Source organism: Drosophila yakuba, chromosome 2L (genome assembly GCF_016746365.2).
Source record: "Drosophila yakuba strain Tai18E2 chromosome 2L, Prin_Dyak_Tai18E2_2.1, whole genome shotgun sequence".
Taxonomy (NCBI): domain Eukaryota; kingdom Metazoa; phylum Arthropoda; class Insecta; order Diptera; family Drosophilidae; genus Drosophila; species Drosophila yakuba.
In genome coordinates, this window is record NC_052527.2 from 12,222,542 (window position 1) to 12,249,637 (window position 27,096).

The 27,096-nt window shown below is 40.9% G+C and overlaps 2 protein-coding genes across 3 annotated transcripts; one reads left to right on the forward strand and one right to left on the reverse strand.

The window, feature by feature from the left end:
- Positions 1-114: 114 nt before the first annotated feature.
- Positions 115-26,029, forward strand: LOC6527859 (protein numb). 2 transcript variants are annotated; one of them, XM_015198345.3, is made up of 4 exons: positions 115-630; positions 9,688-9,717; positions 23,348-23,596; positions 23,656-26,029. In XM_015198345.3, exons 3-4 carry the CDS (start codon positions 23,390-23,392, stop codon positions 24,994-24,996), a joined length of 1,548 nt encoding a protein of 515 aa, XP_015053831.1. In that variant the 5' UTR covers positions 115-630; positions 9,688-9,717; positions 23,348-23,389; the 3' UTR covers positions 24,997-26,029. The 2 variants fall into 2 exon arrangements, with proteins under 2 accessions (XP_015053831.1, XP_002088931.1); XM_002088895.4 differs by lacking the exons at positions 115-630; positions 9,688-9,717 and adding exons at positions 12,632-13,195; positions 22,860-23,183.
- Positions 2,740-22,853, reverse strand: LOC6527857. Its single transcript, XM_002088893.4, has 5 exons — positions 20,513-22,853; positions 3,466-3,552; positions 3,255-3,410; positions 3,031-3,198; positions 2,740-2,958 (listed from the first exon to the last, which is right to left on the reverse strand). The coding sequence occupies exons 2-5, from the start codon at positions 3,523-3,525 to the stop codon at positions 2,803-2,805; spliced, it is 540 nt and encodes a 179-aa protein (XP_002088929.1). The 5' UTR covers positions 3,526-3,552; positions 20,513-22,853; the 3' UTR covers positions 2,740-2,802.
- Positions 26,030-27,096: the final 1,067 nt, after the last annotated feature.

The window sequence follows — 27,096 nt, forward strand, 5'->3', positions numbered from 1 at the left end:
CTCTCTCTGTATCTGCCCATCTCGCTCGCCCCCTTGAGGAGCTTGAGCTCCAAGCTGGCGCCGGCAGCGACGTCGACTGCGCCGTTGGCGTTTCGGTTTGGTTCCGTTTGGGGTTTCAGTTTGCTTTCCAGCTCAGTCGCTGTCAGTCGCCTGCTCTCGTGGCGGAGCTCTCTCCGCGCTCATTCCTCGGCGGTCGTGTGTGTGTGCGTGCACGCTCGGTTCTGTGTGTGCGGGCGTGTGTGTGTGTGTGTGTCGGTGGGCCATTTGTTTGGTGGCAATTTATTTGGCAAAAACTCCAATGCGAGTTGTACGGGAAATTATGAATTGTGCTGGCCCAGAAACATGAGAAGCTTTGCGGCCCTGAAACACTGTAATTAAAACCTGCTCAATACGACGGCCCCCCCACCAAATCAGAAAAGAAGAAACAACAGCAAGTCTCCAACTTCGCACTGTAAAGTTGCTGCGTTGTGTAATCAGTCGGACGAAACGGAGTTTCTCGCTTTGTTTGTTTTTCTCGGCTTTATTTTCGGCAACAACAAAAATATATATTTTTAAATTGCTTTAAGCTTGCGGAGTTTTGTGGAAAAAGCTCCACGGCAACTTCAAAACTTGACAATTAAATCATCGCAGGTGAGTTGGAATAACACATTTCACAGTCACACACGTACATACATACATATGTTACCTAGTACTTAATACTACGAAAGCTGAGCAAATAAGCGCTGCTCCAATTTTTTGGTGGGTCACTAAAAAAAACACCAAATTATCGATTTTTTTACGGGAGCTCCGTTTCTGGCGCTCTTTTTTTTATATTATTCTGCGATTTTGTTCCTGCACGTGAGCGTGTGTGCGTGATTGGCATGGTTGCGATTGTTGTGTGTGTGTGTATTTAATCAAGAACAGAAACTGTTTTCCTGCAGCTTACCGTTAGGCGAGCAGCGCCGCATTTGCATTTTGTCACATTGCCAAGGCAACGCGAACCAAACGCCATATGGTCGCGATCTGATACCCTTTCTTAATTCACTTCAGCTAGGCTCTTTTCGCTGCCCCCTGGGATTGGCGACTTTCTTATCGCGGTTGTATTTCATACTGCTAGGAGTCCATCTCAAATGCACAATGCATTATTGCAATATGCTGTTGCAATCTGGTTGGCTCAGCTTTAGGGCAGTTAAGGGATACTTAAGATTAACAATAATATAGATTTTATTTCTGTGTACTCTTTATAAAACTCGGATCTATGCAAAGTTTTTTTTAGTTCAATGACTCAATAAATACAAAATAAATTTGATATGTTTTTATTTAAATGAGTAACAAAACAGCAAGGGTATTTAATAGCCTTGATACCATGTGCTCCTAATTCTTATTTTCCTTCTCGATGTTTATGTACGCTGGAATTGCGACGCCTGCATTATTGGGATTTCTTCTGTTTATTGCTCTTGCCCTATTTGTATTTTCATTACTGGCACGCTTTTCAGTTTCATCTTTTTTTTTCTTTTCACATCCTTTGACCCTGATTGCAGTTTCGCCTTGTTTCGATCACCAAAGCAACAAATATGTATTGAAATCGGCTTTGTACATTGATTTTAACGCATTAGCCCCGTTTCGTCGATAAATTATTGAAGTTATGACTTCACAGAACCGAGTTTATTTGCCTAATTTGGCTATGCCCACGCTTCGAATTTGAATCAGCAGATAAAAAACATGTTAATTGGCCCGAGGCGTTGTATTTCGTCTTGAAAAGAACAAAGCAAATGCTCGAAAATCTAACTTGGATTTGTATTTTTGTATCTTTAACCCGAGGGCGTGGAAACGAAAACGTATCTGTGTACCTTAGTCACTTGCCTGTATTTGTGCGCGATGATTAATCATAATAATTTGTATTAAGACCCCTTAAACCACGCTGTCGGCATTTTCAGTTGGTAACAGTAAAGCTCCTTTCAGTAACTTGGCTTATGTTCATTTTGGCATTGGTTACTTTCGAAAAGCCTTTCGCAAATACAACGACCTTAACTCATATAAATATACTTATATATGTACATATTTATTAGTACAGATAAAGCGTGGCCAATGACTTGCACTCGAAAATGTTTATTGAACCATGAAAAGGCGTATAAATTAGAACTTTGCAAATAAACACGAAAAAAGACGATAAAACCAAATCTGTTAATTAAAGCTGCAAACTGGAATTTGAAATAAAAAGATATAATTAACACTGGATGAACAAATGGCACCCAAAAAAGTGTGAAGTGAAGATCAGACAATCAAGTGTATGAAGAGCGATTGGATAAGAAAAAGCAAGCGCAATCAACATTTATTACTAAATGTCAAATATAATTTAAGATGGCAATTATTTCCTTTCAGGCTTTCTGCCAACTGAAACTTGATTGGGGTAGGATTGAATGAGTTGCGGAAAAGATCGTGGAAAGGCAAATATACAATTTGCATAAGTTCTTCATCACTTTAATTGAGGCAGTGAGATAATAAGAAACTCAACATATAGTACAAAATGAAGATGAATTGGTTAACTCAGTAGCAAGCGTATGCACATAACTGAGAACGCTATCTTTAGAAGGAAATTATTTGATATCCAAATTAACGTTGTTATCTAATTTAATTAAATAACGTCCATTATCTACTGATAATAATCAATGCACCAATATTACTCAGTCATGTAGAGATTTGCTTATCTGTCTGATTTGGTAATACAATTACGTTAATATACATTAGTCAAAAAAGTACTGCGGTGCAGATATTTTTTTATTTGGTGAGAACGACGGCTTTGTATGAAAGTAATTTAAATATTTAGAACAGCGACAAATACACTTTAATTCCTCCGGCATATTTATCATTTAGTATCCAATGAGTTTCCAGCATGTAATCACCTTCCGGGTAGGAGAGAATATTTGTAATGTGGTGATTAACCATATCGGTGGATGCTTTTTCCACAATAATATCGTGCTAATGAGGGGCAGAGTTTTGAAAATCATTAATATGGGTACATGTAATCAGAAACCATTTATGTATACTTACATTATATGGACAGGAGTGGTTTAAGTTTGAAACTTCCTTAATCATGTCAAAAAAATACTTTGCCACAGGATGTGCCTTTTGATGTTTGAAAAAATGGCAAGCATTTATGGTTTGATTGTATAGGAACGGCTTGTAACCATTAAACCTTTTGTACAGTCCAAAGTTGACCTATAAATGTTACAATATTGTTCACTAGTCGGTTAATTTTTTACAAATATAATTACCCGTGCTTTAGTAATTGGCAGTTTGTACAGGCTAACTCTGGCCGAAATATATTTATACGTTCGATTTATCGATTTCAGAGTGCATTCGGAAAATTCGGCAAAATCTTTGTCCACAGACATACACTTCAAGTTGGTAAACTCCACTCGGGGCGTTGCCTATGTTTTTTTTTAACAAAATTATTATGTTATATTATATATTATTTTAACTGACCTGTTTTACTATTAACATTAGAACCAGAAAACAAAATACTAAAGTTGGCTTTGTGTACATCTTGCTGTATCGGTGGACTCTGATTAACTGAAATCATGAGCAAAACGTATGGAATTTAAAATTGATTGATCAAAAGTATTTCGTTTTAATGGAATAATAATTAGTACTGTTTATCGTACTGTCTAGAGCAGGACCGAGAATGCTAAATTAGGGCTATAACCGTGCGTAATTTAGCCCACTACCACAGAACAATACTGATATATTTTGGATAATGCTCCTAGATCTCGGTTTGTTTATAGCTTCAAATAAATAAATAATAAATGAAATTTATGTGAATAAGCACAGTCCCTTTGGCTTCCAGTTTGGAAATGTTTGTCTAGAAATTTATCAAGATTTTGATGGCGAAGGACAGACAGACAGAGCGGAAAAAGCTTCTTTGTCATGCGGCATGCTCGTAAATGTAATGGCATCTGCGAGATACAAAGATACATTCACAGCGCGCGCATTACGTGCATAAATATTACAGATACGTCTCTGCACCACTATCCAAATGTCATATGTCATTGGAAATGCTGAAATGCAGAAATGCCTGAGCCTGATGTAATGCAACCCAGCAAATGTCAGCCAAGGATAGTGGAGCATTATACGATTGCCTATCGGATCGATATGCAAATGTTATGGAAGTTGAATAATATCAGTAAGCCTTTCTTTTAGTATTACAGCTAAAAATTCCCAGAAGTGAAGCGATATAGTGCCCCAAAAGTTCTCAAATGCATGTTGCAGCGACTTTTTAAAGCGGAAACTAAAAGTTAGCTTAACACTAATTAACTGCGCCCCAAGCATGACCAGAGTGACCCCTCCTTAACCGTGTTCAGAGTACAGAACCAAATAAAATCAGTGCCCTGTCCCAGTGAGTAGGTAACCCAGTTGCATGGCGCACCATCAACTGCAATCCCCGTGAAACGGAGGAAATGGCTAGCGACTGCAGTCGCAGCTCACTGAAGCATCAAACGACCAGAAGGTGACTTAAAGCTGCTACCCGGAGCCCTGAATCCACAACTTCCGATTCCACTCTACTCCACTCCACTCCATTCCAGTCCATTCCGATCTATCCCGCAATTGCATTCTGTGTGCGTGCCGAGAACGAGTACGAGTACGAGTATCTGGCAGATACGTAGTACGTATAGGTTCCACCAGTGCTTCATGGTCATAAGTGAGCAACCAAGCACGACAGCTACGCGGCATCGACTGACATCCCACTTAAAGAGTGGATGTGCTCCACCCGTAAATCGCATCCACAGCCCTTCCTTTCCTCCTCCAAAAAATATCAACCACGGATACACCCCCAAACATACATGTATATACACATATACCGTCGGTGACAAACGCCAAGTGTGCATAACTTTTAGTAGAGCATGAAAAATTAACTTTAATTCGATTGTAGGCAGTTCCCAGATGGCTCTTCGTCCATTACTTCTACCGGCGACGACAAAGTGCTTGGGTGCAGTTTCGTTCGCCGGGCAATTAATGTGCGATAATTAAATTGTGATATCAGCTGAACAATTTACCAATTAAAGCTGCAACGAGCGGCTGATGGAGATGCTGGGCATGAAGAGCACTTGGCGTGTAGGTGGGGATGCTCAAGATAAATTGCGTGCAGTACAGCATGAAGATTAAGAGTGGGTCTTATCGCGATAATGTATTTATTAAAATCATACAGAGTTACAAAATGTTCTCTGGTTTCCCAGCATACGCGACTATTTAAAACCTCCACCTTAACACCTGACCTTCCGCAATGGTTTGGCCCCCATGGCAGTATAGTTCCCACGTCCTTGCTGGATTGTAGAACTTCCTTACCTATTTCGCCACTTCTCTAGTTCGTGATGCAGCTAATGAGCAATTTAGCAGGAGCACTCACATCCTCGGCCATCATCCTTTCGCTCCCAACAAGAGGCAGCGAAGCGTTAAGGCAACTGTCTGGCGGGCAAGGATAATGCCACAGACACTTGAGCCGCGATGGGCTTAGGTCAAACGGCAGTTCCCAGTTCTCAGTTCCCAGCCTGGAAAATTTGCATGTTTTGCACAATTTCTCGAGCAACCCCCGTGCGCCCAATCAGGGGGATTACATTTTTGGTGGTGACTGCTTATGCTTTATGAGCAATTAATATGTCAGTTGGCGGCGGCTTGGACAGATTGATGGGGTTGTTGGCTCGAATCGAGTCGAAAACGAAAGCAAGCCACAAGCAATTAGATGGCGAACTGTCAACGGCAGACACGAATTGCGAGTAACTTGGAAAGTTTTCCTTCATTTTCCTCAGTGGCTCGTGCTCGGCACGTTTTTGCATGATTTCCGGCGCACCCTCGCCGATTTTTCCGTGCCTGATCATCAGAACTGGACTGTTGGGTTAACAAGGACACTCCCTGGCATTTGTAGGCCGCCACGAGCGTGCGGCACATTATCCTTAAGCGGCGCCGTGGCAGGCGTTTGTCTTTATGTCCCAGCTACAAGTGTATATGCTGAGAACAGCTTTTTCTCTGGCGAAAGGAGAGTGGAGAAGTTGGAGGTGGTTTGAGAATCAGGACATGGCGCGTGTGCTGCCCACAGTTCCCGTGGGAATTCCCCGAAATCTCATAACGTGGGCGTGCGAACAAATATCTGTATCCATTTCCTTTGGTGAATGTCAATCTCGTTAAATAGGGTTGAGTCGAGTAAATCAAAGTTGTTTTTCCTAAAGTGAAGTGAAAGAAATTCGTAAGAAAATTTGTGAAATATGTATTTATAAAGCTAAAATCTAAACCATTGTGTCTGCCCAAAGACCTTGATGTTTTGACCATAAACCTAAAACATGATTAAGCACAGCCAACAAATCTTATTTTTAGATACCTTTAGATTTCTTCAGCACCATATTTTACCAAGCTTTTTCGAACTTTATCCAGGCAATCAATTTCAATCGATTCCGGCTTATTCGTTACCTGCAGTCCTTGAGCTGAATTTAATTCCAGCTCCGTTCTGCGAGTTGTTCATACCAGAAAAAGCAATTTCAGAGATGAGAGGAAGCAAATTTAAAAGCCAACACCCACGTCCACACACAGAACACACTGGAGCCCAATCAACCCACAGGCAATAAGAAAAAATATAGAGTTTCAGCTGAGAGGAGAACTTTAATGGACATCCGGCTTTTATTATGCTTAGTCTTATTATTATTGTTTTCCCACCTTCAAGGTGTGTGTGCTGCTGATGACGAAGAGGAAGAAGCGCCTCAAGTGCAATTGAAAAAGCCAAAACCGCACACAGCCGACAATAATAAAAGCAATAATACCAACAAAAGCAAAAATAAACCAACAAAACCAACTACGAATGAATGTACTATGTTGATATTTGCGTTGGCTAAGGAAACGTCTTTGGCGTGGCGTCGAAGTCGGATGAAAAACGTGGAGGAAAATCCACAAGACAGTGGAAGATAGAAGCTATGGCGCTTTCAGAACGACGAGGACTGCGCCTCATTAAGTGCCCGACGGCCTTTGGTTTATGGTCCCCAACTAGATGGCGGATTAGCAATTGCACAACTATACTATATGTTCGCTGTCGCTGGCACTTTTGCGGGGGTGTTGATTTCGGCGTGGTCTAAAACACGTTTAGGCGTTGCTATGGTCCTCATTAATCTTGTGGCATGCCCCACGAAAACATAGAGCCAACCAATCAAGTGAAGAGCCACGCCTTGAGGTTGCAGACCCGACTTGGATACCATGCCATTTTCTTTATTGATTGTCTTGCGGGGGCTCACAAGTTAGCACCATCCGTTGCATAAATGGCGAGTGGTAATTTAGCGGATACACGTTGCGTTCCTTAACTGGAATAGGTGATAAACCGACTATCTTTAATGGCAATTAAACGCCAAGCCAGAAGTTCAATTGCAAACTGTTGCTAGGACTTGTTACTACCTATTAGTAACTCGAAATTCACAAATTGTTCGCTTCAGACCAACATAATTTTCTGCCTTAAAGAGTTCCCCCTTAAAGAGTTCCCTAGAATTCAAGTCTTCTGTCTGAAAATACACACAATTTGACATTCGACTGGCACTCTTTTGCCCTTTCCCCCAAATGAAAACGGACGTCACGAAGGGGAGTGAGTTGAGTGCAAACCAGGAAAAACCGAATTGCATTAATGCAATTTTAGCATCTGAAACCGTGCTGAGGAAAACTAAACGGGCACGTTCCAATTGGTGTCCGCGCTCGTTGTCAGCATTCTGTGTCTGCATCTGGATCTCCATATGCATCTGCAACTGCATCTGCAGCCTGAGCCGCGAGTGGAGCAGGGAGGACAATTGGACACCAGACATGGGAGCCCGGAGTCCACTGGAATCGTTCCAAATTGCCGGCGCATGACTCCGTCCATTTGCAGAGGAAAAAGAGTAGAAAAAATGAAACGGAGGAGGAGTATCTGATGAAGAAATGCTGTAAAATGGAATTGCATTACACACACTTTAGGTGCCATTTGTGTGGAAATGGTTGGGGAAGGGGAAAATCTGAAAGCGAAGCCATGAAGTTGATGATGCGCCAACAAACTGGATGCGTAATGGCTAGGCGAGAGCTGAGCCACAATTGATATATTTATAGTTATGGCCAATTGGGACATGAACGTCGTTTCACTTTCAGCCAAATGGGCAAAAGTTAGCTCAAAGGCATTAAGCTAAGTTGGTCTTGAAACGGAAATCTTTTTTCCCTAATGATCATGCACACTAATACCTGAGGTCTTCAACGGAATCGGTAAACAATTTATTCGGAAAATTAATTAACAGCGAGAAAATTGCTCGGAATTTTTGTGCGCCGGACTTGGTCTGAAATATTTTCACTGGCATTCGCAACTGGCGTTGCGTTATTAAATTAAATTCCAATAAAATCGTGTTTGGTTCACACGAAGCTTCACCCCTTCAAGGTTTCCGTGTCCTCTAATGCTGGTATTTATTCTATATTTTTATTGCGATCCTCTCTTTATTGCCTCTAATCCGTTAAATGCTTTTTAATTGCATCTGCAACCTTAACGCAGGGACACTTGAAAATTCTGTTCGCATCGCCAGGGAAAAGTGGGCGTTCTGGAGGCAGAAAATACTCGTATAGTTGAAAGGAGGGTGGTTGGGAGGGTGTGAGCAACCCTTGGCTAATTGGTTGGGCGTGAAATGTGTGAGTTTAGTTTTTAACAATTCGGAAAGCTGTCAACCCCTGGAAAATGAAGGACCCCTACAATGCGTCGCTGTGGGAGACGAAATTGATAAAGAACCGAGATGCAATCGGGCAAAAGTAAACCACTTTTTATCGGCTTAGAATAACATTGGTTGGAAAGTCGGCTAAAGTAAATAAATTATGCATAAGATAAATAGGTAGGGTTACAACTAAACGGATTTAATGATGTCATTAGCCTGAAATAATATGCTTAGGTAATGATCAGTAATGGGTTCTTCTTTATTCACTTAAAAATATTATTCATTTATATTGATTTTTTCATTCTTTTTTATGAACAACAACAAATGTACTTAAGTAATTTAAAACGCATTAAACACAATTAACACTAAAATGTATTATCTATTATTACGAATTTATCTTGGGATCGTATACTTTATGTCCTCAGTGCAATAACTTTAAGCCACTTTAAGCTTCAGTTCATTCAACCGCAAGCCGAGCTTAGCATTCAAAAAGCTCTTTCACCTGCCACACAAAGCTTTTAAGCCCTCGAGCCACTCAAGTTTTGCGGCTCAGCTCGGCGACGTCTCAAGAACGTACTCAAGAAACGCTCACAAGCCCTAGGCTAAAAGCACACATGCTCAAATTAACTTGGCCAAAACACACATACATACATATGTATGCATGTGTGTACATTTGTACACACTTGCAGTTTTAAATTAAAAACAAATAGCGAACACGAGACTAAATATGCTAGAGCCATCATGACCCTAATGACCGTGGGAACTTTTTGCTAACGTCACTGACATTGTCAGCTGAGTGCCCATGTGTGAATGTGCATGGGTACGCCTGTGTATGTAAGCTGGCTCTTAAGTTTCTTTTAAGAGAGACTTGAGTTAAAGCGTTGCCAGAATAAAAGCATGTTTTAAATATTGTAACGGTTAGAGCAGCATTTATATTCTACAATTCGTTTTATTTTAAAAATGTGATAGTCGTTTGAAACCTCTCTTATTGATCAACAATATGGTTTTTCTTTCTTTTCAGCCTTTAAAAGCGACTTTGAACTATTAAGAGGTAAGTAATTAAAAAAATTGTATACAAGGGGAGAGAGAGAGAAACAAGCTTTATTTTCTATAATAAATTTTAAAACATTTCCTTATGCAGCCACTATACAAAACACAATGTAATTAAATCAATCAGGTCAATACATAAACTTTCAAAAAATCAAAGAAACTTCATTCCCTTCATGTTACCAAAACATAGGGATACTCGATTATTCATCATTCCCCTTTGAAGCGTCGCCAAATTATTTCAATTATTGCCCAACAATTGATTTGTTAATCTTGTTGTCTGAAAATAAAAATCCTTTACCAAATTGACCCAGCAATTTGTATGAGTAATTGGCTTCCTAATCGCAATTACAGGCCAGATTGGGTTCAATTCGATTGAATTGTTGTATTCCTTTGCTTTGGATTACTCATGCCAACCTATTAGAGTTTGTTTGAGCGTATTTGTTGCCATTTGTGAGCCTTTCATTGCAGCATTTTGCGCATTTTGATTGAAATTTTGATTAGGTTGCACATGTGGCTTTTGTCTGCCCCGCAGCCCCATTGACTGACATTGATTTCTCAGCTTATGGCCATTTCCCCATTTCCCTTCGCTGGTTCTTCCTCTTCCGTTTTTCCCCTTTCCCCATTGTCTGGCATTCTCTTTTGTCGGTTCATTCCAGCAGAGCTGGAATTATTTGTCTGCGGTGGGTGGTGGGAGGTGGGTGGCTTGTCTGGAATGGGGGAGGGGTCTTCACATTCAATGCTAGCTGTTTTCATTGTGGTTTATCTAAAAGTGTCGAGTAATGGCTGCAATGGCTTTAACACATTTAACACGCGAAAAAAAGTTACATATCATCAATGGGGGTCATCATTTTCTGCAATTTTAACGTAATGGAGTCTAATTCGCACTTTGAATTACTAATGTGTTCTCGAGTTTTAAGCAAATCAAATCATTCTTGACTCACACTTCTAAGAATTAGTTTTATTTTGATTGTTTTATCAGGTATGACTGTGATTCCTCAACTCAAAGGAATTTGAATATTCAAGTTTACATTTTTAAAGGCCTTGGAAGCATGTGTATTTACTTAAGAGAATACACTTAATTTGAATTATTAAATAAGTGCAATCTGAATAATATCCTCTCTTTTCTCAGTGTAAGTCTGCTTTATACATCAGTTGCAGCAATTGCTTTTTTTCTGCATTTAAATTGAGATTATGTTGGCGTGATTGGGTGCCACGTGTAGGTAGCCATGGTTTGTTCCCAATAGTCTTGATACCATTCTTTTTACTACCTGATTTTATGGGCTACCTGGATTAAAGTCGCTGCTGCATTGCAATTTTTCGCACGTTTCATTGCTGAAAACTCTCTTATTATCTATTTACTGCCCTCTCTCACGCACACATTTGGTAATTTATCTATCTGACGGAGTTATCTATGTTTCTCTTAGACTGCGAAGTTTTCTCTTAAAGAGCGAACGACCTTGCATCGCGCGCTCTTTTGTTCTCCGGTTTCCGCTCTCGCATTGCGATCGATCATTTTGCCATTGTTGTCACGGAATTTAGGTTGGGCAACTAATTCAAATCGATAAGTTCAATACATTGATTACCGAGCCTTGATTATTGTTCAGTTAATCAGTTTTTATTCTTTTCATTTGTTTTGTATGTCCGTTGGCATTTCATAACCACCTGGCCATCTTTTGCATTTTGTTAATATTTAACTAACTTACTTTGGTAACTCTCTTTGATGGTTCTCTTGAGCGCCACAATCACCGCTCTTCATACTCCATGTGTACAAAAAAACTGGCAGCTGCAGAACCAACGAAACCAACTGGTTTTGAATGCCCTGCTATACCTTTAATGGGGTATCTGAAATGCCTGATTTGCAGAGTTTTTCTCTGTTTTTAAATTCTTATGTTTGAAATGGAAATATAAGATAAAAGTACACTTTCGAAAAAATTAAGGTTTATTACGCCACGTCCTTACAACATGTCATTATTTTACAGCTTTGACAAATTAATAATTTATGTTACATATTTTCCAAGAATTTAAGCCTTCACTTAAGGTTAAAAGTATATGACTTAAAACTTAAAATCCAACACATATGGGTTGAGGATAATCTGAAAACCAGAGTTATTACAAAACAATTGAAGGTCCTTTTCGAACTAGCCGCCTTTGTAATAATATCACCACTTGCTCGCTTGGGAAATTCCCAGAGTTGAATAATAAAATTGAGCTCGTGTTTTCCTAGAATTTTTCCAATGTGTCTCGACCGCAAATCTTTTAAGCCACGGTCAGCAAATCGCGATCTTCAAATGCAGCGCATCCGAGATTATACCTAGCCTAGATACCCAAAAGCCCTCTCTCGCTCGCTCAACTTCAGCTGTCTCACTCCCACTCGAGAAAACCTACAAGCTGCAGAAACGCGTCGCAGTTTTATCATTATCACAACAAATACAGGCACAGCGGAGCGGAGGTGAGATGGAAGAAGCAGAACGACGATGCGTTGTCGTTGGTAGTAAGTACACACGATGGAACTGAGCAAATCCACAAACGTACACTGAAAAAAACACTATTAAGGGTTTTAAGAAAATAAATAAAATTAAAAAAATATTTTAGTAATGATTTTAAAGGTTACTTTATGAGTGCGTAATAGATTATAAAGAGCTCTCCCCTAGCGACATCTTCAAAATCTCTAGAAAGTCACCAAGATCACTCTATCTCAAGTTGTTCTCAACAAAAGAAAACACAACTTTTTAAAATCCGAGTACATTTCTTAAGGTTTCTCTCAGTGCCCACACAGATGCACAACACCCTGTAACAGCTGTCGCTCTCAGCCGCTCTGCCGCTCTTCCGCTCTTTGCTCTTTCCTCTCGACTCTCGACGTTGAGCGAGCGGACTGAACCGCCAGTCACAGTCACAGTAAGTCAGCCAGTACAGTAGAGCAATTTGAGCCGCCGCATCGAGCTAACCGCTTACCGCTTACCACCGCTCGCCGGACAAACGCGTTCCGTTTTCCCTCCGCTTCCATTCGCTTTTGGCCCACTGTCGTCGTCGGTTGTCCAAATGTCCGCGCAGGGATACTGAAACCTTTTCCAATTTCCGGGGGGGTCATTATAGTAAAGTTAAAGTTAACACATAAGTAGTCCTTTGGGCCAAAAACCGATCCCAGCCATCCATTTACCGCGGGTCTTAATTCGGGGATCGTTTTAATCGGTGTCGCGTTGTCGTTTTTATTCGGTTTTTTGCGCGATTTTCCCCACATACCGTGTGCTGTGTGCTGTGCGAAGTGTTCTTGGAATTAATAAATAGTTAAAACCGAAACGTTGGCAAAAATCCACTGAATGAGCAAGTTAATTATATAAGGCCCGAACCGGATTTATTTATTAATTATACATACGAATGTGACCAAAACAAAAACAGACTGACAACAAAACTCGGCTTTGGGATATACCAAAAAAGCAACTCAAATCCACAAAACCGATCCCCAAACTGATATATAAATGGTAAATGTTTAAACCCAACAAAACCAAAGAAAAAACCAGTAACAACAGCCAAAGTTGAGCTTGACTTGAGCTTCGGATTTAAAGCCAAGTCAAAACGGGTTTTTTGTTGTGCAAAATCAGATCTGCATATACTCGTATGTAATTCTTTCACAGCTTTACGGTTGTTGTTGCTGCTTTGACATTTGTAAAACCATAATATGCATTTTTGTAACAATTCCAGTTTTTGACGTCTTCAATATGCTTTGGTATAGAAAACTTGAAACAGCTGTTCAAACTATGAAACACTTACCTACACTTTTATTTTGTAATTAACAGAAATATTCAAAATACGCATTTAATTTTAGTAAACAGGGGGAGTATTTCCATTAAGGTTATAGCGATACCAGTAATTTAGAATGAATAACCCAGCTAAAAACTCAATAAATCTTCGTAGTTTGCACTTGAACATAGCCATTCAGAGAGACTTAACAAAGGAAATATATAAACACAATTAGCAATTAGCTGCTTTTGACTACATCACATGAACAGTTTGTACGTATATCTAATGAGTTACGATTGACTGGATTCTACTGGTCTCCAGTCTCTCACGTTTGTGAAGATGAATCATTTGGCATGACTATCGAGTCTATTTTCTATATTTCAAATATTGTCCCACACTTCAATTTCAAATCCATTGACTTTCTGCATGAACATGCACGTATTCTTACCACAAACGTTTTCCCAGCTCCTTTTGTAAAGTTAATTTATTTTAATGTATACTGTGTGCCAAATTATTTGACTGTCAACTGCATAAATTACTACGATAACAAACAAAACGACCAAAAAAAAAAAGAAAAAGAAAAGTGCCAAAGGCAAAGTGGAAAATGGGGAAAATGTTCCCATTGAAATGAGTAATGAATTGGTTTGGGGCGGCTGAGAACGGAACCAGCTGAACCGAGAGTGGGTGAAAATATATTATAATTACAATGTAATTAAATGCCAACTTGGCCCCGGCTTTCGCCAGAAGAGAGTTTTTTGCAGCCGCAAACTATGAGATGCTTTTGCTTTGCATAATTATGCTGTTCAAGTTGATTTACTTGGAATGTTCTTCAAGATCTTGAGGTTCCACCAAAGGGCTCCCTGATTTATGCTGCATTTTTTTGTTTTGGTAGCAATGGCTCTCAGCCTGGCCAGATTATAAATCTCGGCAGTTCATAAAAACTTCGGGCAAAAGCTCCAGCAAAAACCATTCAGAAACATTCCAAGAAAAGCCAGAAACACGAACGACCAAAAAAACTGGTAACAAGCCAAGGAAAAAAGTAAGAACACATAATGCTACCTGGGTGCAGTTGGACTTGAGTTGAGCCAACTCTGGGATGGAGCAGTCGCGTCGAATGGAACCGGTTTGGTGGGCTGCCTGCCAGCCAGTCGAGTCCAACTTTTCTCACATGCCTTTCGATTATACCAAGTCGACTGCATTCTTCAAGACGCGGCTTTCGCTAAACGTTTGGCTAAGACCCAGCTCTCAGTTCCAAGTTCCAAGCTCCGAGCTCCAGCTCCCCATCCTCGAGTTGCAAGTTCAACACTCAGTCGAGGAGTTAGACCTCAACTTCAACTTCAACTTGATCGCTGCCTCGGCTGCGGCTGCATAAAACTTTAATTTCATGGAATTTCCTTTCTATTTTTATGCTGCAACGCCGATGATTAACAACGGCAGCAGCCAGCCAGCCAGCCAACAAAGAGAGACGTTGGACAAGTCAAGAACACGGGAACAAGTCTAAGACCAAGTCCAACTCCAAGTCCAAGTCATGGCTGCCAGCTAGAACTTCAACTTGTGGTCCATTAACTTGGGGCTCTGGAGTCGGGACAAAGCGGGCATGGGGCACCTGGCATTCTGCATTCTGCATCTAAGGCAGGAAATTAAAAATGCAAAAAATTGGATAATTATGCATGTAAACGTTTTGTCATTAAGTTGATACTTAAACGCTGCGGTGATTAACAGGCGGATTTTAATAGAAAATATCGCCATTAAAACGCCTGGGAAGACACGGGAATCCCTTTAGCTATCCCCACTTGTTTCTTTTTTTCTTTCCTTAATAAAAACCATTTGCAATTGCTTTGAAAGTCGGCAACAAAAAATACAATTATGAACTTCAGAAGGTATTAGAGAGTTTGTAACTGTTTGCTTATTCTTGACATTTTCTTCGCCTGCCAATAGCTAACTAGCCGTAAACCTGAACAGCAAACACTTTGCATTAATACCAAAAAGTTTTCTCGCCTCTCGAAGGCCCGACTGAGCCGACACGCCAACTTGGTAATAACTTGGCCTTGGCTTGGCTAAGTTGGCCAAAACCACAGAGGCTTAAGAATGTCAAAGGGCATGCCTGAATATGATTACAAGAATATGCGTTCCCGGCTCCTTTTTATTGCTTTTAATGAGCCAGTTTAATTTCCGGCTTGTCAGTTCGTTGTGCTCTGATGAAGGATCAATCTTACATAGAAACTACATAGTTTGTCAAATTTGTTTTAACTATATAGTTATAAGAGAGTTTTCTTTTTTAATACTTATACAGAACAGACAGACAGCTTGTCAGCTTCAATAGCGCAATAAATGATTAAACACCAATCTGTTAAACTTTAAGTTTAATAATGTTTCAGGGAATATAACCACATATGTGAACACTTAATTATTTTGGGATTGTCCCACTTTTGTGTTTTGATTGCCAACAATTGTTAATGCTATTTTGCATTCCCACAAGTCATTCCTTGTCTACATAAATGTAATTACTTTGGGCTCTGATATAAAATGCTATAGATATAGAACGTTTATTTACTTATGCCCAATTCATGGATGTGCCGTTGGCACACCTGTTCACCTGGCTGGTTAGGCAAATAGGGGAATATTTGCCCCAGTGTTACTGCGCCCTCACAAAACACTAGGATGGCTTCTTTGGGCAAGTATATGTATATGGGTTGTTTGTTTAGTTGCCTATCGATTATTTCCATTGGTTGTTTGCACTGCCTACTTTTGGGCGTAGGCACCCGGAAATTTGCTAAAGCAATTGGCCAACAGCTGTTTTCTTTGATGTCTATTTGCCTCGCGTTGACGGAAAAGCGTTGACATTTGGAACAGAGAAAACTAAAGTGGTTACACTCATGTGCGCCATAAAATGGATTTCCCTCCCCACTTCCCACTTCGACGACCAACTATGACAATCAGAGCAGAGAATGCCACTGGAAAATAGCGGGAGACAACCGTTTGGAAAATCGTCAGGCTTGGTTGACTTTCCACCGCCTCGAATTTTGGACCACGTTGCCTCCGCGACGACCTTTAGTGTCATAAATCGGTTGGATAATCGTCTAAACTTAGCAGTTATCTAAACATAGTTGCTGGTGATGTCACGTAACTTTCCACAACTTGTAAGCAAACAAATTCTCCTGTTTTTTTTGAGTCGCTTATCGCCAAGTCACATTTTGAAAAATCCCTTTCCCATTTTAAAACTGTCAGATAAAAGAGCTCTTAAGCCAGTTTTTCGTTTGCTTCTGTCTGGGAAAGAAAAATATTACAACTTGTTTACTTTGATTACACGAGGTTTTCTGGAGATGAACATTTGGATAAATGCTTAGGCAACCTAATATTTTTCTGCCACATATAAGCATTCGTATCAAGTTGCCAGGTTCATTACAAATTCAGTAAAAGGATTGAATAAATTCCAATAAACTTTATAGTGGATGGTGTCTAAGGTATTTGTTTTCAACGCATTACACATTCTTGTGCATATTAAATTAGTTCTTAGAATTCCTCAGTGATTTTCGTCTCCGGTTTTCCCTCGCTTTATGAGTTATGAATGCGTAATGACAAATGTGCTTTTGATGAAAGATTGGTTGTTGAAAATTTCTCTGTTTTTCCACCTTCAGAATTGAATTGTCTTCATTGAATTGCATATTTTCATGGCCTTAACGTGCTACATGGCTCAGAAACAGGTTCCCCAAAAATTCGGGTAACATTTGTTAAGTATGCCACAGTGAGTTGAGTCATCGAAATGTTTATTTGCATAATGAGTGTAAACAAAGCTTGCGAGCGTAGTTCGCAGAAAAAATCATTCGAACACGAGAGTGACTGAAATCGAATGTTATTACCCTCGCATCTGCCGGCTGGCGAACAAACAAAGGATAACAAGGATCTGTGATCGTCCTGTTGAGACACGAACCAAAGGAGTCCGTCTACCTGGAAATTCGGAAATCGTGGCAAATCGAAGTCTAGTGTCTTGAGAACAGACGGCGGCATGTGTGAGTCCGATTCCCCACTTAACCAGAGTATCCTTCGAGAATCCTTCGCCACGTGCAACGAGCATATGGCAGGATCCTCGTAAAAGGAACGAAAGAGACAGGAAGCCGAACAACAACAACAACTGCTGGCAGGGGCTGCATTCGTTACCAAACGGCAGATGCAAACTATTTCGAAGTTTTTCGAATTGTGACCCGCTTGCATGTCTCGTGTTCGCCAGGACAGAACACTGCTTATAGGGTATATGTATGATATAGCTACCTCCACTCCACAAACTCTACTATATACACATGTGTATAGCTCGCAGGCGTGCCCATTGTTTTTATTTTTTTTGTGCCTGCATTTCCACTTCCGTTCGTTGGGTTTTTTGAGGTTTCTCTCAAGTGTTTTGTGCTGGAAATACTCGTATTGGAGTTGGTCTTGTGGAAGGATGTGGTGGAACAGTTAGGACTGTATGTATACATATTCTTCATATCGATTTCCCAAGTTCTTATTGTCTTTGCAATAATTCGCATTTTTTCTAGTATTTGCATCTTGCCAGCATCCCTAGTCACCTTTTTGTTCTCACACTTACCTTTTCCCACACCCCCCTCCCAAGTTGTCGATAATTCCCATATAGAACCAGGTATGGCGGACACATAATGGTCAGATCAACGCCCAATTGACAGCTAATAATTATGCGCACTTTCAACAATACGCAGCATATACCCCAGTATGTCCCTCAATGACAAGAACCCCTGTGCAATTAGGACCTAGGACCCTGCGTGCATAGGACATGGGTGCATAGGAATTCCCTCCCCCCAATCTCCTAGTATTTCGCCCTTTTAGGGGTGCATTTGGGTCAGCGTGTGAAATGCCTTTGCATCCGTGCGTAAAGTAACCCAAGCTAGCGATCCAGGATGCTCGAGATTGAGGAATCCTTCATGCGAAATCCCACGGAGTTCAAGAAACTCCTTTTATCCTAGCAACTATTATTTTTACCCTTTCTTGGCTTCCATGCCCATATACCCATTGTCATTGTTTTGGATTAAAGTAGAAGTAGCTGCGTTTGAACACTTAAATTGCGTCACCGGTAAAAAATTCGCATACTTCCCTTAAGATTCCACAAGTTTTTGGCCAGATGCTGTGCGATCTTTTGTTGCTGTCTCATTATTTGCGTTGAACCTTTTTCGGCGTTTTTGGCTGCGAATTCTTTGCGCACTTCCTTTCAAGTAGCCAAACAAACCAGGCAAAAAGCAATGCTAACTGTTTTCTCTAAAGATTTATTATCCAGTGAACTTCTTAGGTTGCTTAGGTATCTTAGGTTGCTCAAATGTTGGGATGCCTTAATACCACTCGACTTTTACCCAAAGATACTTGCTGGATACTTAGATACTATTTAGAAAGCTCATTGGAATTAACTGGGGGCTAACCTGCAATGTATTTAATTTTTATTTTAAACCACACTACTTAAAGAGTTTACTAATCCCAAACATAAATATTCCAAAAATCCTTTGGAAATCTCCCTGGACAAAAGTGATACCTTATTTCCGCTCACAAAATCCTCGGAGTCATGCCTCATTGCACCTTATTGTGGTGGCTAATTGAAGTCATTATCGTTGAGCTCCCGCTATACCTATAAAAAAATGTAAAATACACAAGCGCACACAGAATATTCATGCAAAACGTTGGCTGATATATTTCAAATTTATTATGCGACAAAAAAAAAACGAAAAGTTCCCACGACCACCGACACAAGGAAGAGCATTGAAAATTAAAAATTCCAGCAGTTGAGGGCAACCCTCGCAGGACGAGGATGCGGAGAGAGGACCAAAGGGCCGAGGAACTCGATGGTGGTTGATAAGACCCCTAGCCAAGCAAAAAAAAAACGAAAAAGAAGAAGGACTGCAGACAGACAGAAGCGTATGGCGGGAATAATTATAATTTTATATCATGTACTAGCAAAAAAAAAGAAAGAAAGGAAGCCATTAAACGTGTATCCTTTTCTGACCATCACTGCGGCGTGTGAAATTTTCGAAATGCATTTTACAATGTTAGTTTTCACACTGACGTTCTCAACTAAGGGAAGCCATTGAATAAATACATAAAAAGGATGGATGATTAGTGGGAAAAGTTGATAGCTTAGTTACTAAAGAAAGCTGTACCACAAAATGGGAATAGTTTCAAACGAGAGTTTCTAAATCCAACTTCGCAATAACATTGTATTATTCCACTTTGTATAGAAATGAAAAATCCAATTATTTTAAGGCACACACATTTCGATTAAGTCTCTCTGCATAAAGAAGGAGATAGAAGCCATCAAACATCCGAGTGCCATCAGCCATATCCCCAAAGGACAATCCATAACTGTGATGAATGCCAGTGAAGCCTACGTTTGGCCACAGTCATATGGCACTGTCGATGATGGGAAATGGCTTGTTGTCCGGCTGCCTGAAAGGACGAAACTTTTGTAAAAGGATTTCCGAGGTGTCCACACATATGTATGTACATACTACAGACGGCTAGACTGTTGGAAAAGTCATCGGCACACTGAGCCGCAATGCAACAAGTGTCGATGCCCTTTGGAGGGCAGAGTAAAATTGAATTTCATTTACCGGGCTCCCACTCTAGATCGAGGCTTGATTGTGGTTATGCAATACAAATTACTATATGGAATCGAGCATACAGATGATATACAAAAGTGTCATTGACTGCGCTTGTTTTGTCATGCCAGGGTTAATTGTTTAATGCTAAATTAAAAACAAACTGGAAAAAATCGCCCTGTTCTAGCGCGGCATTTCATCACCAAGTAAATGGACAGCCAGCCATGTGGCGAATGATTTACAATGCTATATCTCCGGTCCACGGGGCACGGGTTTGATGAGAGAAAGAGTTTAATGAATTAATTAGGCTGGGTGTCGTGGGCACAACCCTAAAGAATAATCAAAGGTCAACGAAGTGGCAGACAAAAATTAACTTGTGCTGCGTATAATTATTCACCAACTATCCAGCGAAATCCGGAGTGAAGTCGTTTACGTTTTAAAGGAGTTATTATTCATTACTTTGCTTACCGCGTATGATCATTGTTTACTGCAGTCATGGAAAATATGCCGTCTAGTTGGCCATATTAATTACCATATCACAAAGAGAAAATAAATATGTTCGTATCGGGCAAACACTGATAACGAACATATATCTCGCGCTCCCCATATTTTTGTATATTATTTTTACGTTTTTATCAAAGCAAACTGCAGTCGAATCTGTTTCTCTGGCAAACACGTACACAGATTTTACGACTGGAACCTGTTTTGTGCCTCGATTATTGGTTGAATGAACCCTTTCCGGATGGTGCCCCCCACCCCACACCCCATACCCCACCCCTTTCTCCAAAAGCTTCTTCAAAATGCTATAACCATTCGATTGTTGTCATTTCTGAAATCATGTTTACTTTTAGTGCGTGATTTGGATTTTATTTTTGTGTTTTCTGCCCATCTTTCTATAAGCTGGCTTACGCACTTCATGAATCATACATAGATATTAAAGTTTCGTTTTATGTGCTTTTAAAGTGGTTAGTTACGGAGAATTAAACAAATTTATAGGTCAATTTTTTCACTGTGGTTTTATCTCCATTTTGTGAATATTTACCATTGCCAATTTGAGCTCGTGGTCCTTGAAATTTTCTGAAAACAAATTCAACTAAATGTCCTTCACTTCAGCAGCCAAAATGTCGCCTTCTGGCTACTGAGTTTATTCAGTTTTATTGTTATTGCTTGCCTTTTTTTGTGAGTGCTCTGAGAACTTTTAAGCCAAGTGCCAAGAGCATTTGTAAATCACTTCAGCTACCCACCATACCATCATATTTGACCCACTTTAAAAAATGTTTAGATGCTTTTGGTGTTCACAATTCGATTAGCGTTGATGGGAAAAAATGCAGTCAAACAGCATCCCCGCTGAAAAGTCAACGCCCTTCTTCAAGAGAAGAAAAGTCTTCTAATGAAGCCGGAAAACCAAAAGCCATATCACAAACCAGAGCCCAAGCAAAGCTACAAATTGTGGGATCATGGTGGCGTGGTCACCAAGTAACCAAGAACCGAACTTCTGGCCTTCGGGAGTAAATCAAATGTTCAAACTGGTTTCGTAACGTTTACAGTTAACGGCTTAAGTGGCCAAGAGGAGTGTCAACTTGCAACGGAATTCCAAATTCCGAATTGAACTTTAAATGTTGTGCTCACATTTTATCACTCGACAATCGCCGAATCACAAATAAGTTGGACAAATAAGCCCAATTAGCCTGAGTTGGCTGACACTGCGCAAGTTGGTCAATTAACATGACCTGGCTAATGGTCGTAGAACGTGAGATGTCTGGCTAAAACGTGGAAAAGCATTGGGAAAATGCTCTGCTGGTTAGGAACTGAGATTGAAATCTTTTTTTTATATGACGACTCTGGCATTCGGGTGCTCAGAGATCTAAATGTGCAAACGAATAGATTACCTTTATTTAGTGCACACAAATATTAGATAATAATTAAACGAGCTAACAAATATACATTGGGTAACGTTATTTGTGTGCGCTTATCAAGTGTCTACTTCAGAGCGTTTGTTAAAAATAAAATATCTACAAAAAATAGAAAATATACATTTTTGAGTTTTGCAACTCCCATATGGAGTCAAAGGAACTCAAGTTAAACACACTATTTCTGGTGAAAAGCAAAGGAAAATACACACAGTTTTGTTATGATTTTGCGATAATTGCAGACGCTTAGTTTATCAACAGTTTACCGCAATACGAGGCATGTGATAAAGTCACAAAAATGTCAGCTCGTGTCACCGCAGCGCTGGGAAAACAAAAGCCTCGGCCGAAGTCAAAGCAAATAAATTCTAAAAGTCAGCAAAAGAAAAAAAGAATTATGAAAAATTAAATATGTGTGTAAACAATTACGTGAGACACTCGACTGGCCACGCCCACCGCCCAACGTCCACTGACGCCCACACGATAAGCGATAAGCGATTGGAGGCCGTTGGCATTAATTGCTATTGCTCCTCCCGACTTCACTTCTAGTTTTCTAGTTCGGGCCAAGCCGTGGAGGTTGCCTGGTATTGCTGTATTATCTGTACGTGGTCGCGAAAAGCACTTAATGGATCGTAGTTTTTGTTGGGGGGAAAAATTAAAATAATGTTCCATTCGAGGGCACTCTTGATCTCGACTCAATGACAATATCGAGGGGGCGTTGAATCAGAAACCCAAAAAAGCCGATAAACCAAAGTGCTTTCATGTGTCGATTGCGATAAGGAGCGAGGAGGGAGGAGTGCGTAGTGAGGAGGTGTGAATCATGCATATTGGAGACGTCAGCAACTGATAACGTTGCGTACCCCCCACACAAGAAACTATAACACCAACATTCTGTACACATTTTCCAGATCGCGCCCATCAATTTAATTTAATCAATAGCAGTTACTCAAATTCAATGAACAAATAAATTTGCGCTGTCCAACGAGCCAATAAACGGGATCAATAAACCGAAATACAATACACCATTTTCCACTGCGATCTGGCAACGCTGTTCGTTGGCAGCTTGTAACGGTTATTCACGACAATTTACTCACGCCCCGAACGAGTGCAGCGAATCCAGCGAGTGCGAGCGAGAGGGCTAGCGAGCAGGCATGGGAAACTCGTCGTCACACACGCACGAACCACTCGAGCGCGGCTTCACACGCGGAAAATTCGGTGATGTTAAGAATGGGGTAGGTTTTTTAACTCCATTTAGCTACGATCCCCAGTTCCGCCATGGAGTTGAACTGCAAACAAACCGCACTTGTTTCGATCTCTCTCTCTCTTTCTCTCTCTCTCTCTCTCTCTATAATTATGTTACATAACTAATGGCTGATAATGTATCCTTATCCCATAGAAATCCGCTTCCTTCCGGTTTAGCAAGAAATCGCCGAAGAAAATGGATCGTCTGCGTCGCTCCTTTCGCGACTCCTTCAGGCGGCGCAAGGATCGCGTTCCCGAATCCTCGAAGCCGCATCAGTGGCAGGCGGACGAGGAGGCCGTGCGATCGGCCACCTGCTCCTTCTCCGTCAAGTATCTGGGATGTGTGGAGGTCTTCGAGTCGCGCGGCATGCAGGTCTGCGAGGAGGCACTCAAGGTCTTGAGGGTAAGTGAACCTTCATCCAGTTTAAATCAAGTACTAATAGGCTGCTTTTTTATATTTAGCAATCCCGTCGTCGTCCTGTCCGCGGACTACTTCATGTCAGCGGAGATGGCCTGCGCGTGGTGGATGACGAGACCAAGGGCCTGATTGTGGACCAGACCATCGAAAAGGTCAGCTTCTGTGCACCGGATCGCAATCACGAGCGCGGCTTCAGCTACATATGCCGGGATGGCACCACACGACGCTGGATGTGTCACGGCTTCCTGGCCTGCAAGGACTCCGGCGAGCGATTGTCCCACGCTGTGGGCTGTGCTTTTGCCGTTTGTCTGGAGCGAAAGCAGCGACGCGACAAGGAGTGCGGCGTGACGATGACCTTCGACACGAAGAACTCGACCTTTACGCGAACCGGATCCTTCCGCCAGCAGACGCTGACGGAGCGTCTGGCGATGGCCACGGTGGGCACAAATGAGCGGAGCGTAGATGGGCCGGGATCAGCAATGCCGGGTCCACCGGCGGCCACCGTCAAGCCTTTCAATCCCTTCGCCATCGAACGGCCCCATGCCACGCCCAACATGCTGGAGCGCCAGAGTTCGTTCCGTTTGAGCACGATTGGCAGCCAGTCGCCTTTCAAGCGCCAGATGTCACTGCGCATCAACGATCTTCCGTCCAACGCCGATCGTCAGAGGGCCTTCCTGGCCGCCGCCGCTGGCAATCCACTGCAGACGCCTCTGCGAAGTGTTTCGCCCATTGCCGAGGTCTCGCCGGCCAAGTCTGCTGGAGCGGATCCGTCGACAGCTGCCGCTGTGGCCGCCGATTCAGTGAGTCAACTGTGTCAGGAGCTCAGCCAGGGTCTCTCCCTCTTGACCCAGACCGACGCCCTGTTGGCCGCCGGCGAGGATCTAAACTTCAACAACAATCGCAGCATTAATCAGAACATCATTGCCGCCGAGAAGCAGGTGCACCATGTAACCTCATATGCCCCGCCAACGGCACAGGTGACGCCACGAGTGGCCAGCACCACGCCCACATATCAAACACTCCATTCGCAGTCGCCCACGCGACCAGAGCAGAGCATCGAAACCTCTACGGAACTGCCCAATGCCGAGCAGTGGCTGGGCCATGTGGTGCGCAGTACGTCTCCGGCTGCACCGAAGCGACCCACTTATCTGGCCAATGTTGGCCGAGCTCAGACACTGGCCAGTGGCACTGGTGCAGCAGTTGGAGGCGGTGGCCCAGACGATCCATTCGACGCCGAGTGGGTGGCCAATGTGGCAGCGGCTAAGCAACTGTCGCCGGATTTGCCGATCCCGAGCACTGCGCGCTCACCTCTGGCCAGGCACAGCACCAATCCGTTCATCTCACCGCCCAAGGCGCCGGCGCAGTCATTCCAGGTGCAGCTCTAGGCAGCGAATCCCGGGGTCATCAGGGGGACAAAGTGTGGTTCGCTTGAAAAAAACGTAACTTAGTTTAAAGTTCAGGGGCAGGATCGGGCCAAACAGAAAGTCGAACATAGATGGATAGATGGATGGCTGGATCGGATGGAGGTTATCAGAGATACTTAACGCAAACATAACTAATGTTGAATTATGCATATAGAAAACATAAAATACAGCTACTCACACGCAAAACGCATGAAGCACAGTAAATAAATCCATCAATGGCGCTTAGCACTAGGCCAAAACTTAAATTGCTTCGAGTAAACTATATCATTGTATCGTAAGAGATCTTATACCGAATATCAGTCTTATTAGCGGTCCTGAGTATGAAAATAGGGGTTAATGTTGTATGACATGTAATTTGTAAAAGCCTTGAGTAATACTGCGATCATTCTTCCCATACCAAGAGACCGTTTTTATTGACCAGACTGATACAGGTGTAGATCCCTTAGTCACTCAACAATTGACCAAGCTACCAAGTTACCCACGAAAGTCCACCATAAAGCGAACAACAAAACAAAATCGAAAACAAATGGCACCCTTTAAGCTTAAATGCAAACTATGTATTATACTTTGGTAATGCCCTTCCACTACTTGTTGATTGATCCCACTAAGAATAATGATTAAATACAGATTTATGTATGTTGATATGTAGGATGCTCTATGTTATAGAGAAAATTATTATTTTATCAGTGTCAGTCGTGCGGTACACCGTTTTTATATCAAATCTTTTATTATTTAATTTAATTTTTAAATCTGTACAAAATGTATTATACTTAAATTATAAATATAATTTAAAAATAAACAAAAACGGAAAAGTAAAAAACTTCAAGTTATTTAAACTTAAAAATCAAGCAGCTAAACGCAATGCAACTAAGACGATATAGAAATATTGAAATAAATAAAGTTATTTAGAAACATATTACATATATAATATTATAAAAGATAGAGCCAAATTCGGCAGAGAAGAGAAATACATTCGATTTGTGTGCTTCTGAAATGTATTTGTTTTATTTTTGCGGAATATTTTTTTAACCCATCCCAATTTATTTTAAAGGAAAACAAAATCACGTAAATCAATGCACCAAATGTTATCTAATGTTTATAGGCTGATAATTCAAACCCTAGATAGTCTCAACTAGCAAAGAAAACCACTCATTGTTCCTAAGAAAAAACATTAGGAGTCAGTGAATCGCACTCATCAGTATTTACAAAAGGCGTAACTACATATATCAACAGATCGACTTCCCTCAAACCTATGCAGAGGTTTTGTATATATAAAAGCGACTCGCCTTGCAAAATGTCACCTGGCTTTATTTGGAAATGTAACTAATTTATTTCTAAAATACCAGAACTTTTCTATAAATTTACACGGGCACTAATGTAACATAAGGACTACTAGAAAACAAATACCAACTCGAAAGGATCTAATTTTGTCTCAATATTGCATAAATTGGTATGAAAGAAAAAAACAGTATATATACATATACATATTTACTATACATATAGTAAATACGTATAGTAAAACATAATATACTTTTGAAGCGTACTCCAAACCGATAATTTTTAAACTTTCAGGATGTACTGTTTGGGGTACTCATTACAAATAATTAGGGCAAAAAGGTCGAAAGGTTATATATAATTCTTTCGAAGAAAATATTTCTTTGATTTTAAAATTTAACATATTTATTCGTATATAGACCCGAATATGCACCCTGTAATTTAAAAATTGCCGGAGTTTGAGGCTTTACGTGAAGGGACAAAAATCTAAATAAATATACACATATAATTATCACATTAACACATTATATAGAAAATGCATATCGTTTCGTTTGACGTTTAGTAAAATTGACATGCAAAAATAATGTTATACATAGATGCCACATATTATCTGAGATATTATGTTTATTTACAAAAATGTCGTTTGAAAGGTCGCTATTGGAAATTCAAATATTGTGAAGTATTGATCATTCATTTGAAAGTTAAATAAACGGTATGAAAATACGTAAATAGTCAATGCAAATTCTTGTTGCAGCCAATTTGTTTTATGGGTATTGTTTATAGACG